This window comes from Ranitomeya variabilis, chromosome 3 (assembly GCF_051348905.1).
Source record: "Ranitomeya variabilis isolate aRanVar5 chromosome 3, aRanVar5.hap1, whole genome shotgun sequence".
NCBI classification, from domain to species: domain Eukaryota; kingdom Metazoa; phylum Chordata; class Amphibia; order Anura; family Dendrobatidae; genus Ranitomeya; species Ranitomeya variabilis.
This window is the reverse complement of record NC_135234.1, coordinates 554,413,888-554,429,267: the sequence shown is the minus strand read 5'-3', so window position 1 is coordinate 554,429,267 and position 15,380 is coordinate 554,413,888. Positions and strand designations below refer to the sequence as shown.

The 15,380-nt window shown below is 41.3% G+C and overlaps 1 protein-coding gene across 1 annotated transcript in view; it reads left to right on the top strand.

The window, feature by feature from the left end:
• LOC143817563 (uncharacterized) overlaps positions 1 to 12,178 on the top strand; it is a 41,340-nt gene extending 29,162 nt beyond the window's left edge. The window contains exon 4 of the mRNA XM_077299056.1: positions 12,109 to 12,178. Coding sequence (XP_077155171.1) covers positions 12,109 to 12,178 — 70 coding nt within the window. The remainder of the gene's footprint in view (positions 1 to 12,108) is intronic.
• The last annotated feature ends 3,202 nt before the right edge of the window (positions 12,179 to 15,380 follow it).

The window sequence follows — 15,380 nt, the reverse complement described above, 5'->3', positions numbered from 1 at the left end:
CCATCCACACAGTATCAGGCTGAGCCAGATGCTGGGACCGACGTCTCCGCTGAGCAGGCTCCACTGTGGCTGGAGAAGAATGGGAGACGCAGAGGAGATGGCTCAAGATTCGCCCTGTGCAGAGGCGGGAACTCGACCCCTAACAGCTGCCCACTGATGGCCTCCAGTCATTGATTGATAGATCACAGGAGCCGTCATTGCCCAGGTTCATTTAACCCCTTTCTGACATTAGACTACTATCCCGTCAAGGTGGGGTGGGCCCGTACGACCAGCGATGGGATAGTATGTCATATGTGATAGGGGGAGTACGGCCGATCGCCGCAGGGTGTCAGCTGACTATCGCAGCTGACATCCGGCACTATGTGCCAGGAGCAGTCACGGACCACTCCTGGCACATTAACTCCCGAAACACTGCAATCAAACATTATCGCAGTGTTCCGAGGGCATAGGGAAGCATCGCACAGGAAGGGGGCTCCCTGCGGGCTTCCCTGAGACCCTCGGTAAAACGCGATGTGCTCACGTTGTGCCGAGCATCTCCTCCCTGCAGGCCCCAGATCCAAAATGGCCATGGAGCTGCATCCCGGTCCTGTAGGGAGGTGGCTTACCAGCGCTTGCTCAGAGCAAGCACCGTGAAGCCTCCCTGCAGTGCACGTCAGATCGCTGATCTGACACAGTGCTCTGCAAAGTGTAAGATCAACGATCTTACACTATAACATGATGCCTTCCCCCTGGGGCAATGATATAGTGTAAAAAAAAATATTCAGATGTGTAAAAAAAAAAAACCTAAATAAAAAAAAAATATATATTGTTCCCATAAATACATTTCTTTATCTAAATAATAATAATAATAATAAAAAATAAAAGTACACATATTTAGTATTGCTGCTTCCATAACGACCTGACCTATAAAACTGTAGCGCTAGTTAACCCCTTCAGTGAATGCAGTAAAAAAGGCAAAAAACAACGCTTTATCATACCGCCGAAAAAAAAGTGTAAAAACACGCGATCAAAAAGACGGATATAAATAGCCATGACACCGCTGAAAATGTCATCTTGTCCCGCAAAAAATGAGCTGCCATACAGCATCATCAGCGAAAAAATAAAAAAGTTATAGTCCTCAGAATAAAGCGATGCAAAAAAATATATTTTTTCTATAAAATAGTTTTTATCGTATAAAAGCGCCAAAACATAAAAAAATTATATAAATAAGGTATCGCTGTAATTTTAATGACCCAAAGAATAAAACTGCTTTATCCATTTTACCAAACACGGAATGGTATAAACGCCCCACAAAAGAAATTTGTGAATAGCTGGTTTTTGGTCATTCTACCTCACAAAAATCGGAATAAAAAGCAATAAAAAAAGTCACATGCCTGAAAATCCTACCAATAAAAACGTCAACTCGTCCTGCAAAATGCAAAAAATATTTTTTGCAATAAAAGCGTCTTTTAGTGTGTGACGGCTGCCAATCATAAAAATCCACTTAAAAACCCGCTATAAATAGTAAATCAAACCCCTCTTCATCACCCTCTTTGTTAGGGAAAAATTAAAAAATTAAAAAATGCATTTATTTCCGTTTTCCCATTATGGTTAGGGCTAGGGTTAGGGCTAGGGTTAGGGCTAGGGTTAGGGTTAGGGCTAGGGTTAGGGTTAGGGCTAGGGTTAGGGCTGGGGCTAGGGTTAGGGTTGGGGCTAGGGTTAGGGTTGGGGCTAGGGTTAGGGTTAGGGTTTGGATTACATTTACGGTTTGGATTAGGGTTAGGGGTGTGTCAGGTTTAGGGGTGTGGTTAAGGTTATGGTTGGGATTAGGGTTAGCTGTGTGGTTAGGGTTGGGATTAGGGTTAGGGGTGTGTTGGGATTAGGAATGTGGTTGGGGTTAGGGGTGTGGTTGGGATTAGGGTTAGGGGTGTGTTTGGGTTAGGGTTTCAGTTAGAATTTGGGGTTTCCACTGTTTTGGCACATTAGGAACTCTCCAAACGCAACATGGTGTCCCATCTCAATTCCAGTCAATTTTGAATTGAAAAGTCAAACGGCGCTCCTTGCCTTCCGAGCTCTGCCATGCGCCCAAACAGTGGTTTACCCCCACATATGGGGTATCAGCGTACTCAGGACAAACTGGTCAACAAATTTTGGGGTCCAATTTTTTCTCTTACTCTTGGGAAAATAAAAAATTGGGGGCGAAAAAATCATTTTTGTGAAAAAATTATTTTTTATTTTTTTGGCTCTGCTTTATAAACTTCTGTGAAGCACTTGATGGGTCAAAGTGCTCACCACACATCTAGATAAGTTCCTTAGGGGGTCTAGTTTCTATAATGGTGTCACTTGTTGGGGGTTTCAATGTTTAGGCACATCAGGGGCTCTCCAAATGCAACATAGCGTCCCATCTCAATTCCCATTCAATTTTGCATTGAAAAGTCAAATAGCGCTCCATCCCTTCCGAGCTCTGCCATGCCCCCAAACAGTGGTTCATCTCCACATGTGGGGTATCGGCATACTCAGGACAAATTGTCCAACAACTTCTGGGGTCCATTTTTTCCTGTTACTCTTGGTAAAATAAAACAAATTGGAGTTGAATTAAATTTTGTGTGAAAAAAAGTTAAATGTTAATTTTTATTTAAACATTCCAAAAATTCCTGTGAAACACCTGAAGGGTTAATAAACTTCCTGAAAGTGTTTTTGAGCACCTTGAGGGGTGCAGTTTTTAGAATGGTGTCACACTTGGTTATTTTCTATCATATAGACCCCTCAAAATGACTTCAAATGAGATATGGTCCCTAAAAAAAAGGTGTTGTAAAAATGAGAAATTGCTGGTCAACTTTTAACCGTTATGACTCCCTAACAAAAAAACATTTTGGTTCCAAAATTGTGCTGATGCAAAGTAGACATGTGGGAAATGTTACTTATTAAGTATTTTGTGTGACATATCTCTGTGATTTAAGGGCATAAAAATTCAAATTTAAAATTGCAAAATTTTCACCAAATTTCTGCTTTTTTCACAAATAAACGCAGGTAATATCAAATAAATGTTACCACTATCATGAAATACAATATGTCATGAGAAAACAGTGGCAGAATCACTGGGATCCATTGAAGCATTCCAGAGTTATAACCTCATAACTGGACAGTGGTCAGAAATTTAAAAATTGGCCCGGTCATTAACGTGCAAACCACCCTTGGGGGTAAAGGGGTTAATCAGAAAGGGTGGTGCCTGCACAGTGAGCTCATGATGATGTTGCAGTGGTGGATAACCAGGTTTCAATGATTTTTTTTTTTGGCTTCTCAAAGGGAGTCCAAATTGGCATATTACCAGAATAAGCTGCGTTATCTGCTTAGCAAAGATTTCACAGAGTGGATACATGCTAAATGCACAACTGACCAGGGTATGGCTCTATTTACTACCATAGCCAACAAGTCACCTTCTGTGCCAGATCTAGGGCTGCTATGGACTGAGGTAGCAGCAGCAGCAACAACTACAGTATATTTCACATGATGGAAACAAGTTTTTTTTTCTCTCACATTGTGGCAACATGTCACACTTAATCATAGATGCACAGACTAAACAGACATCATGAGCCCTCTCCTAGTGTATTCATCACCCATCCCCTGCAGACTGTGAGCCCTCGCGGGCAGGGTCCTCCCTCCTTATGTACCTGTGTGCCTTGTTTTTGCTCATGTTTAATGTTTGTCTATATTTGCCCCGTACTTCACATGTAAAGCGCCATGGAATAAATGGCGCTATAAAAATGAATAATAATAATAATAATAATAATAATTCTTAGGATGGGTATTTATTACAGCAGAGATCCTAAGTAACAATTCCATGGACCAGTGAACTCACATATGGTGGTTAACTGGACGACAATCATGCGATCTAATGATTGGATAAAAGAGCATTGTATCAAATCAAAAGTGTATCTGAAATTTGTAAATAACAATAATTTAAAATTTTCCTTATGCCAAGAACTTTTACAAATAGTTTGTAATCCACAATTAAAATACTAATCAAATGTTGTTAAATAGAAAGATAAAAATGAGTAAAGATATTTTTTTTATTTGTAATTCAAGCAAACTTTGAACTACATTGAATTTTTTTTATAACTGTCCTGTCTACCAAATATCTATAAGGGTTTACATTCTAAAACTATGCAAAAACTATTTGCTATGTTCACAATTCCATGATAAAAGATCATATTGAGGCAACGTTCAAAGAAAACTTATCTGATTAATCTTAAATATGGGCAGGGGGAGATTTGCAGCTTACATGATCTGTGAGAATTCATTAAACTTTTAAACTGAGCCATAATTGAATATTACATAATGTAAGTGTAAAGGTTTTATTTTCAGAAAGGATGAGAGAAAAACATCTATGCAAATGCAAATATATAGCATTGATGTTAAGGATGCCAATTATAAGTAAGTCTATAGTAACGTCTTCAAGTAAGAATTCTGTGAATATTTTCCCTGCAGCTCTACAGTGTAAAATACTGTATATTATCTAAGGGATCATACTCATTTGTGAGAAAAATGGACAAGTACAATATCCGCATCTATTCCCCCTCCAAACTCCAGCTGGCTGTCATCTACCGCCCCCCAGAACTAGCCATCTCCACCTTTCTCGACCACCTCACCACCTGGCTACTTCATTTCCTCTCTGCTGACATCCCCACTATCATCATGGGTGACTTCAATATCCCCACTGACACTTTCACTTCAGCTGCCTCTAAACTTTTATCACTGACTGCCTCCTTCGGCCTCACTCAATGGTCCTCTGAGGCCACTCACAAAGATGACCACACGCTGGACCTCATCTTCTCCCACCTCTGCTTCCTTACTAATCTCACTAACTCACCCCTCCCCCTGTGTGACCACAACCTACTGACATTCTCTTCCCTCTCCTCTCCTAGTGTGCATCCCCCACTCCACAAACTCACTCACCCTCACAGAAATTTCAAACACCTCAATTTACAATCACTCTCTGAGCCCCTTCTCCCTCTTACAGACATAGCCTCCCTTCATGACACAGATGCCGCTGCCACTTTTTATAACACTACAATAACAGCAACACTCAATTCGGCTGCCCCGCACATGCAATGCAAAACTCTCAACAGGCAGCCCTGGCTGACCAGCCTGACCAAAGAACTGAGAAGGGATTCCAGGATTGCTGAGCAGAGATTGAAGCGATCCCGCTCTGCTGACCACTTCACTGCATACAAGCAGTCTCTCGCCAGCTTCAAGTCCACACTCACTGCCACAAAACAAACTTACTTCTCATCTCTCATATTCTCCCTTTCTCACAACCCTAAACAGCTTTTCAACACTTTCAATTCTCTACTCCATCCCCCCGCACACCCTCCTTCCCCTCTCATTTCTGCTGAAGACTTTGCATCGTTCTTTAAACAGAAGATCGATACGATCAGAGAAAGCTTTGGCTCACAGCGCCCAATGTCCCTCTTAGCTGCTCAACCCTGTTCCTCCAAAACCAGCTTTTCCACCATTGCAGAAGATCAGCTCTCCACCCTCCTGTCAAGATCACACCTCACCACTTGCACGCTTGACCCGCTCTCGTCCCACCTCATCCCTAACCTTGCCACGGTCTTCATCCCAACCCTATCACATCTCTTCAACCTCTCACTCACAACAGGTGTCTTCCCCTCATCCTTCAAACATGCCAAGATCACACCCATCCTCAAAAAGCCTTCCCTCGACCCATCCTCTGTGTCTAGCTATCGCCCAATATCTCTTCTCCCTTATGCCTCAAAATTACTGGAACAACATGTCCATCTTAAACTGTCCTCCCACCTAACCCTCCTGCTTCCTCTATGACCAGTTACAATCTGGCTTCCGACCCCATCATTCAACTTAAACTGCCTTAATTAAAGTCACCAGTGACCTACTAACTGCAAAGAGCTAGCGACACTACTCTGTCCTCCTTCTCCTGGACATGTCTTCTGCCTTTGACACTGTGGACCTCTCCCTTCTGCTACATATCCTCTCATCTCTTGGCATCACAGACTTGGCCCTATCCTGGATCTCATCATATCTGATAGACCGAACATTCAGTGTCTCTCTCCCCCACATCACCTCCTCATTCTGCCCCTTGTCTGTTGGTGTTCCTCAAGGATCTGTTGTAGTACCCCCACTCTTCTCCATCTACACCTTTGGCCTAGGACAGCTCATAGAATCACACGGTATGCAGCATCATCTCTACGCCAATGACACACAGATCTACCTATCCGGACCTGACCTCATCTCTACCAAAATCCCACACTGTCTGTCTGCTATCTCAGCCTTCTTTTCTGCTCACTTTCTAAAACTGAACATGGACAAAACAAAATGAATCATCCTTCCCCCATCTCACTTTACCCCTCCACCAGACCTATCTATCAATGTCAATGGCTGTTCACTTTCCCCAGTCCAACACACACAGTGCCTCGGGGTGATCCTCGACTCTGCCCTCTCTTTCAAGCCACATATCCAAGCCCTTGCCTCCTCCTGCCATCTCAAACTCAAAAATATCTCCTGGGTCCACGCATTCCTTAATTGCAACACCACAAAAACACTAGTGCATGCCCATATAATCTTCCGCCCTCTAGCACTCTGGCACCACTCCAATCCATCCTACACTCTGCTGCCCGACTAATCTACTTGTCTCCCCGCTATTCCCCAGCCTCTCTCCAATGCCAAGCCCTTTACTGGCTTCTATTGCCCAGAGACTCCAGTTCAAAACCCTCACAAAGACATACAAAGCCATCCACATCCTGTCTCCACCATACATCTGTGACATGTTCTCCCAGACTTACCTAAACACAACCTCTGATCCTCTCAAGATCTCCTTCTCTACTCCCCTCTCATCTCTTCTTCCCACAACCGCATCCAAGACTTCTCCCGTGCTTCCCCCATACTCTGAAACTCTCTACCACAACACATCAGACTCTGACCTACCATAGAAACCTTCAAAAAGAACTTGAAGACTCACCTCTTCCGACAAGCGTACAGCCTGCATTGATCCTCTACCTACTGAACCGCCGCTCAACCAGCTCTAACCTCTCCTAGTGTATCATCACCCATCCCCTGCAGACTGTGAGCCCTTGCGGGCAGGGTCCTCCCTCCTTATGTACCCGTGTGCCTTGTTTTTTTGCTCATGTTTAATTGTATTTGTCTACATTTGCCCTCTTTTCACATGTAAAGCGCCATGGAATAAATAGCGCTATAAAAAACCATAATAATAATAAAACAAATAATAATATATACAGTGGGGTAAATAAGTATTTTATCCCTTTCTGATTTTGTAAGTTTGCCCATTGACAAAGACATGAACAGTCTATAATTTAAAGGATTGGTTAATTTTAACATTGAGAGATAGAATATCAATAATAAAATCCAGAAAATCACATTGTATACATTATATAAATTTATTTGCATTTTTCAGTGAAAAATAAGTATTTGATCCCCTACCAACCATTAAGAGTTCTGGCTCCCACAGACCAGTTAGATGCTCTTCATCCACTCATTACTTGCATTAAAGGCATCTGTCTTACATAGTCACCATGGTAAAAAGACTCCTGTCCACAGACAATTAATCATTCAGACTCTAACCTCTACAACATGGTTAAGACCAAAGAGCTTTCTAAGGATTTCAGGGACAAGATCATAGACCTGCACAAAGCTGGAATGGGCTACAAAACCATAAGAAAGATGCTGGATGAGAAGGAGACAACTGTTGGTGCAATAGTAGGAAAATGAAAGAAATAGAAAATGACAATCGACATCGGTCTGGGGCACCATGCAAAGTCTCACCTCGTGGGGTATCCTTGATCATGAGGAAAGTGAGAGATCAGCCTAAAACTACACTGTGGGTACTTATTAATGATCTCAAGGCAGCTGGGACCACAGTTACCAAGAAAACCATTGGTAACACATTACGCCATAAAGGTTTAAACTCTTGCAGTACACGTAAGGTCCCCCTGCTCAAGAAGGCACATGTGCAGGCCCATCTTAAATTTGCCAGTGAACACCTGGATGATTCTGTGAGTGATTAGGAGAAGATGCTGTGGTCAGATGAGGAAAAATGTAGGTCTTTGTCATTAACTCAACTTGCTGTGTTTGGAGGAAGAGAAATGCTGCCTATGACCCAAAGAACACCATCGCACTGTCAAGCATGGAAGTGGAAACATTATGTTTTGGGGGTGTTTCTCTGCCAATTGTACATGACTACTTCACTGCATCATTGGGAGAATGGATGGAGCCATGTACTGTAAAATCCTGAGTGACAAACTCCTTCTTTCCACCAGGACATTAAAAATGGGTGAAGTCTGGGTCTTCTAACAAGACAATGACCCAAAGTATACAGCCAAGGCAACAAAGGAGTGGCTCAAAAAGAAGCACATTAAGGTCATGGAGTCAGTCTTCAGATCTTAACCCCATAGGAATCTTATGGAGGCAGTTGAAGCTCCGAGTTGCCAAAAAACAGCCTCGGAGTCTTAATGGTTTAAAGATGATCTGCAAAGAGGAGTGGACCAAAAGTCCTCCTGACATTTGCACAAACTTCATCATCAACTACAAAAAAAAGTCTGACTGCTGTGCTTGCCAAGGGTTTGGCCACCAACTATTAAGTTTTGTTTGCCAGAGTGATCAAATACTTATTTCTCACTGCAAAATGCAAATAAATTTATATAAGTTATACAATGTGATTTTCTGCATTTTATTTTTGATATTCTATCTCTCAATCTTAAAATTAACCTACCCTCAAAATTATAGACTGTTCATGTATTTGTCAATGGGGAAACTTAAAATATCAGCAAGGGATCAAATACTTATTTCCCCCCACTGTATATATAAATATATGAGTTTTTTGAAGAATATTTCCTTTGAAAGCGATGTGTAAATGACATGGAGAATTGCTTTATGTAAAAGCTCAGGTTAAAATCACATTGCAATCGGATAGTAATCACACTGAATTTGGATGTAAATGGAATACTAGGTGTGAAAAATCGGATTGTACTCGTATGACACTCGCATGACGCTCGTCCTTTTTTTTGGTCCTGATATCGGAACTTTTTTCACACATATAGTTATGAGCCCTAAAGGGGAAATCTGTTAAAGATAATAGAGCAAATTGTGGAGTCACTTCAGTTAAAAAGTATAACATTTTTGATTAAAGAAGTATTAACCCATTTAGTAACCCGACTTGAATTTCAAAAGTCGGGTCCCTGCCTTTGATGCAGGCTTTCACGCCAATCTCGCAACTTTCACAACAGATGATGGCTAATCTAATCAGCCGCCATGTGCCTCTAACAGCCAGGGGTGAATTGGAACTCAATCCATGGGTTTTTACCTGTTAGGCCATGTCCACACTTTGCGGTTTTTACCGCGGATCCGCAGCGATTTTGATGCTGCGGGTCCGCAGCAGTTTCCATAGCGTTTACATTAACATGTAAACCCTATGGAAACCGCAAACCGCTGTGCACATGCTGCGGGAAAAACCGCGCAGAAACGCAGTGGTTTAAAACCCGCAGCATGTCACTTCTTTGTGCAGAATCGCAGCGGTTCTGAACCCATAGAAATGCATTGAACCGCTTAGTTCCCGCATGGGGCTGTGCCCACGTTGCGGGAAGTAAGCGGATAATGTGCGGGTGGTACCCGGGGTGGAGGAGAGGAGACTCTCCTCCAGGCCCTGGGAAGCATAAATAGTGTAAAAAAAAAATTAAAATAAAAAATGATGTTATACTCACCTCTCAGCGCTGCCCGCGGCCGTCCGGTCTTCGGTTTGCTGTGCGAGCAGGACCTGTGGTGACGTCGCGGTCACATGACCGTGATGATGCCTCGGTCACATGATCGTGACGTCACCACAGGTCCTTCTCGCACAGCATCTTTGGAACCGGACCGCCAGGGGCAGCGCTGAGGAGATCCGGACATAGGAGGGTGAGTATAACCAATTTTTATCATTTCTATTGATGCTGCATATTGCTGCATATGCAGCATCAATAGTACAGCAGTAATCCCGCAGCGGAAACCGCAGAACAAACCGCGATAAATCTGCAGGGATAACCGCAGCGGTTTTGCCATGCAGATTTATCAATTCCGCTGCGGGATAAACCTGCAGAGCACACCACAAAGTGTGAACATGGCCTTAAATCTCTCTGTCAAACTCTGACAGCAGTATTTAACCCCTTAGTGACCGAACCAAATTTTTCAAATCTAACCAGTGTTAATTTATGTGGTAATAACTCTGAAATGCTTCAATGGATCTCAGTGATTATAAGAATGTTTTTTGTGACACATTGTACTTAATGTTAATGGTAAATTTAAGTCAATAATTTCGGTATTTATTTAAAAAAAACATCAGAATTATGACAGAAAAATAAAAAATGAGCAATTTTCAAACTTTGAATGATTATCCTTTTAATCAAGATAGTCATGCCGCATAAAATAGTAATTAAAAAAATGTTTACCTCATGTTTGCTTTACATCAACATCATTTTTAAAATATCCTTTTGTTTTGTTAGGATGTTAGAAGGTTTAAAAATATAGCAGCAATTTTTCATTTTTATCAAAAACATTTACAAAACATACTTTTTTAGGGACCAATTCAGTTTTGAAGTGACTTTAGCGGATGTATATGTTTTAAAATCTCCAAAAGTGAGACCATTTTTAAAACAGCACCCCTCAACATATTCAAAACTGTTGTCACGTAGTTTTTTTATCCATTTGAGTGCTTTTGAAGACTTAATGCAAAATGGCATGACAGGAAGGAAAAATTGTATTTTTCATCAGGGGGCGAAGCTGCTGCCGCAGCGATACGCGTGGGGCCTGTCTTTCACCCCCCCCCTTAGGGCTATCATACCAGGGTTTCCCATTTGGGAACTTTATCCTTTTGAGCCTTGTTTTGGATCATTCTCTTGTGCACACCTCTGGGTCATTTGACTTATTCAGCAGCCGCAAGCACATGGGACTCTGGGCTATGACTCTACCACTCAGTAACATCCAGGTCGTACTTTTGCTGGATCATATTGTGTGCCTTTTTGGCTATTTATCTTACAATATATATTAGTAGGGGTATTTAATCCCCATGGGCCGTTGATATACAAATCTCTGTTAGGGCTGAATACTTATACTACTTGGATTGATGTGTTGGTGCAACTGTATACACAATATTGTTCATGTTATTTACATTGTTGTTATGATTGTTCCAGGGCTCAGGGTTTGACCTTAACCCATGAGTGGGGGTGTGATTTCTTGCTTTCTTCACGTATTTTAAATGTTTTTATGGTATTTTGTGAGGTGATAATAAAGGATCTTTTGATACTTATATATTTGTGGTTGTGCCTACCCCATTTAGTCTATCTTTTTTCTCTTGCCTATGTATTTGCCATATATAGACTACGTAGAGCACACCCCTCTTTTTTTCTTTATTTTTTCTTTACTTTTCCAATTAGTGCACCCCTCTTTGCATATATTTATTAATAGGATGATGTCAGGGCCTGGTGTTTTATTTGGGCCATTTGTTTTCTGTGTGCCATTGGGTCCTTGGGTATCGGTTGTCCTTGGTTGCTGTGATGATGGGGCTGTATTTTCATTTCTGGGGCTGAGGGTGGAGTTTTTCTTTGTAGTGTTAGATCCAAGGGTGTTGGTTACCTTGGTTTTCTTTGTGGATGGGGCTGCATTTTTATTGCTGGGATTGTGTGTACAGTCTATCTGGCTGAGGCTGTCCCAGGTCTGTGATGGTTAGGCAGTGAGGTAGTTGCTGCATGCAAATGCATGGTTTGAGGGGGTGTTTGTACTTTTTGGTGCCCTATCCAGGTTTTTTTTGCAGATTTGATGATTTTAGCTGTTTTATTTCTTCTTTGAGGTGTCAATAGAAGTAGAAAATCTGGAGAACAAGTAAAGCGCAGATAGGGTCTTAACTAGTTAAAAACATGGGGTTCACTGGGAAGAGGTACACTCACCTTGTTTTGTTGCAACTAAGCAACTTGTGAAAAGCATGGATCAGCTGCTGCAGGACACGGGTCCAGAGACCGAGGATAATGGTAAAGGGTTTATGTGTCCAAATCTGCGCTACTGATAAAGATGAATAGCGAAAGATATTTTTGAAAGCTTTATTTCAAACAGGTTAATAGTCAATGTGTTTCGAGGTCATGCAGGATCTCTTCCTCAGGACAAAACCTTACAAGTAGATTGATAGATCTGCACGTTTTTATATGCTGTCTCATTTTTTTTTCTTTTTCTTTTCTCAAAATAAATAAAAATGCAAAACCGGGCACAAGACGAGTCAAAATTCATAGCGCAAAAACCTCACAATGATTGAATACAATTCAAATAAACAATCCATGTATCTAACGAATCTACGAATAAAAAGAACCATCCAGAGAAATAGAAATATATAAACAACTATTTATACAAATTTTTTTTTAAAATGATTGCTGATTAAAAAAATCCTTTATCAAAACGTGTGTGCTTGTCTTTGAGAAACATCCCATCCAAGATACCAACTCATGTTCAAATGATCTGAAGTTACCAAGCCTGTGTCATTAAGGCAGCGAGACACTCAAGGAGCTAATGTTTTGATCAATGTAAGAATGTGTAAACTTTCTTTCTGCAGTCTTTGGAGTAGCCATAGCATTTCACACAGGTCTGTTTTCACCTTTGATATTTCATCCCCCAGTTGGTCTTTTCCTTTTTTTACACCTTAGCTTCTTTGAAATTCCTCTTTGAATTGGATATATTCATTTTCTAGTTTAGACAGGCAGTCTGAGTGTATCCATGGGGGATTGTGATGTAGATGGGGCTGGGGATGACTGGGGACCCTGCCTTCTGTGATCAGGAGTGGTTGTAGGGTTATAACTTGGTACCTAATATACTGGTTGTTGAAATTCTATTTTGGGTTCCATTCCTTTTCCATGATTGATCCAATGTTATTAATGTTTATGCAGAGATTAAAAGTCTCAGCATCTGCCTCATCCTGTACTCTAATTTGTTTGCCCCTGCTAATGCCCCATGTTTTGTCATTCTTGTAATATGTACTGAGAGTCTCGTCCCAGCTTTTGTAGTGCCCTGAATAGAATAACACATTTGTTTTTTTCCCTATTTGTTAAGCCCTATCAATAGGATCTCTGGATTTTTCCTGATGGTGTTCATTTTTATGGCTCTTCTCACTTCCATGGAACTGTGATTCTCTGGGAAGGTTAGCTTTACTGTGTTGGGCCCCCTGCTGCCTCGGCCTGCTGTCTTCAAGTTGCCATCTTGCCTGTGTTGTTTCCTTTTGAAATTCTTTCTTTTATAGTTTCTAATTTGTAATATATGGTAAGTTCTTATCTTAGCAATGTATTAGCATGGAATCTTTACTATGGGGGTGTGCTGTGCTCTATTAAGGTTTGGTGGTTGTCTGTTTGCTGGGTTTCCACTAGGCAAACTTGTCTTGCTTTTGTATATTTGTGTCTTGATTTTTCTTGTGACTTTTCTTGTCATGGCTTTAAATCGTTAAGCTCATTGTGCAGTGTGCTTAGTATTTCATCATGTCTGTAGATTTGCCGGATATGTCCTCCAATCTGCTTATCATAAGGTATTAACTTGGGTTTCATTAGGAGCTCATTTTGCAGTGTCCTGCTCTGCTCGTATCTCGTCTCTCTGTCTCTCGCTAGTTATCTCTCTCTGTTTCTCTGTCTTTTTGTCTCCGTTTCTGTCTGTCTCTCTCTGTCTATCTCTCTCTCTCTTTCTGCCTCTATCTCTGTCTGCTTCTCTCTGTTTATGTCTCTCTCTCTCTTACTAACAGATTACCCCGAGGGTAAATGGACCCAAGGTAAAGGATAGTGTGTTTATTGTAATTAATTAATATGGTAAAACAAGCAAGGATTAAAATAACTCAGGAGGCAATGCTGTGTAGCATTTATTTGGGCCTGCTCTATGGGATGTTACTTTCCTAAAGCTAAAATATCTCCTACCTAGATTAATGGCTGCAGTCAACTAGGTAGGATAGCTTTTCTTAGAATAATTATAGATGTCTATTGTAAGGTCTCTAGAGCTGATGAAAATTCACTCATAGCCTCTCCGACATGTTTCACAATGACTGGCTTCATCAAAAGACTGAGGCTAAACTGAGCGAAAAAAACAGCATGAAAGGTCATTTAAGGTTTCTGTTGTGACATCATCAAATTAACTAACCAACCAGGTCTTCCCATATATTGTGTCCAATCAGAAATAGAGCTGTCATTAATGATGTCTCACACTGACAGCCTATGATAAATCCACCAACAAAAATGGATATCCATGATTGGCTATAACATTAATGTGGTAATAACGGAGTGGGCCAATGAACTGCTCTTATGAGTCCTGATTTCTCAACACTTAAAAGGGTTAAACATTGACCAGCAATTTCTCATTTGTCCCCAAAAATTACAAAACTATTTCATCAGGGACCACTGAGTACACCAATACTACATGTGTGGAGAAAGACCAATCTTTAGGTGCAAGGCAGGGCTTGGAAGGGAAAGAGCACCATTTGAGGTTTTGAGCGTAAAATTGGCTGGAATTTAGAGCGGACACCATGTTGCATTTGGAGAGCCCCTAACGTAGAGCTGTGAAAGCTAAAAATCTAATTTTTTCCACAAAAATAATCTTTTAGCACCATTTTTATTTTAACAAAGGAAGCAGGAGAAAATGGACCACAAAAATTGTTGTGCAATTTCTCCTGAATATGCTAATACCCTATGCATGGAGGAAGACCACTGTTTGGGCGCACGGCAGGGCTCGGAACGGAAGGAGCACCATTTCATATTTTGAATGCAAAATTGGCTGGAATCGGGAGCAGAAGCCATGTCGCGTTTGGAGAACCCCTGATATGCCAAAACAGTGGAAACCCTGCACAATTGGCCCCATTTTTTAAAGTAGACACCTCAAGGGACTTATCTAGATGTTTGGTGACTGCCTTGAACCCCCAGATGCTTCACAAAAGTTTATAATGTAGAGCCATGAAAAAAAAATCACATTTTTTTCCACAAAAATAATCTTTTGGAACAATTTTTATTTTTAGCAAAGGTAGCAGGAGAAAATGGCCCCCAAAAATTGTCGCACAATTTCTCCTGGGTATGCTGATACCCCATGTGTGGAGGAAGATCACTGTTTGGGTGCACATCAGGACCCGGAAGGGAAAGAGCAATGTCTGACCTTTTGAACACAAAATTGTCTGGAATCGAGAGTGGACACCATGTCACTTTTGGAAGGCCCCTGATGTGCCTAAACAGTGGAACCCCCCACAAATGATACCATTTTGGAAGCTAGACCCCTCAAGTAACTTATCTCGATGTGTGGTGAGCATCTTGAACCACCAGGTGCTTTACACAAGTTTATAACAGAGCTATGAAAATAAAAAATAACATTTTTCCAGC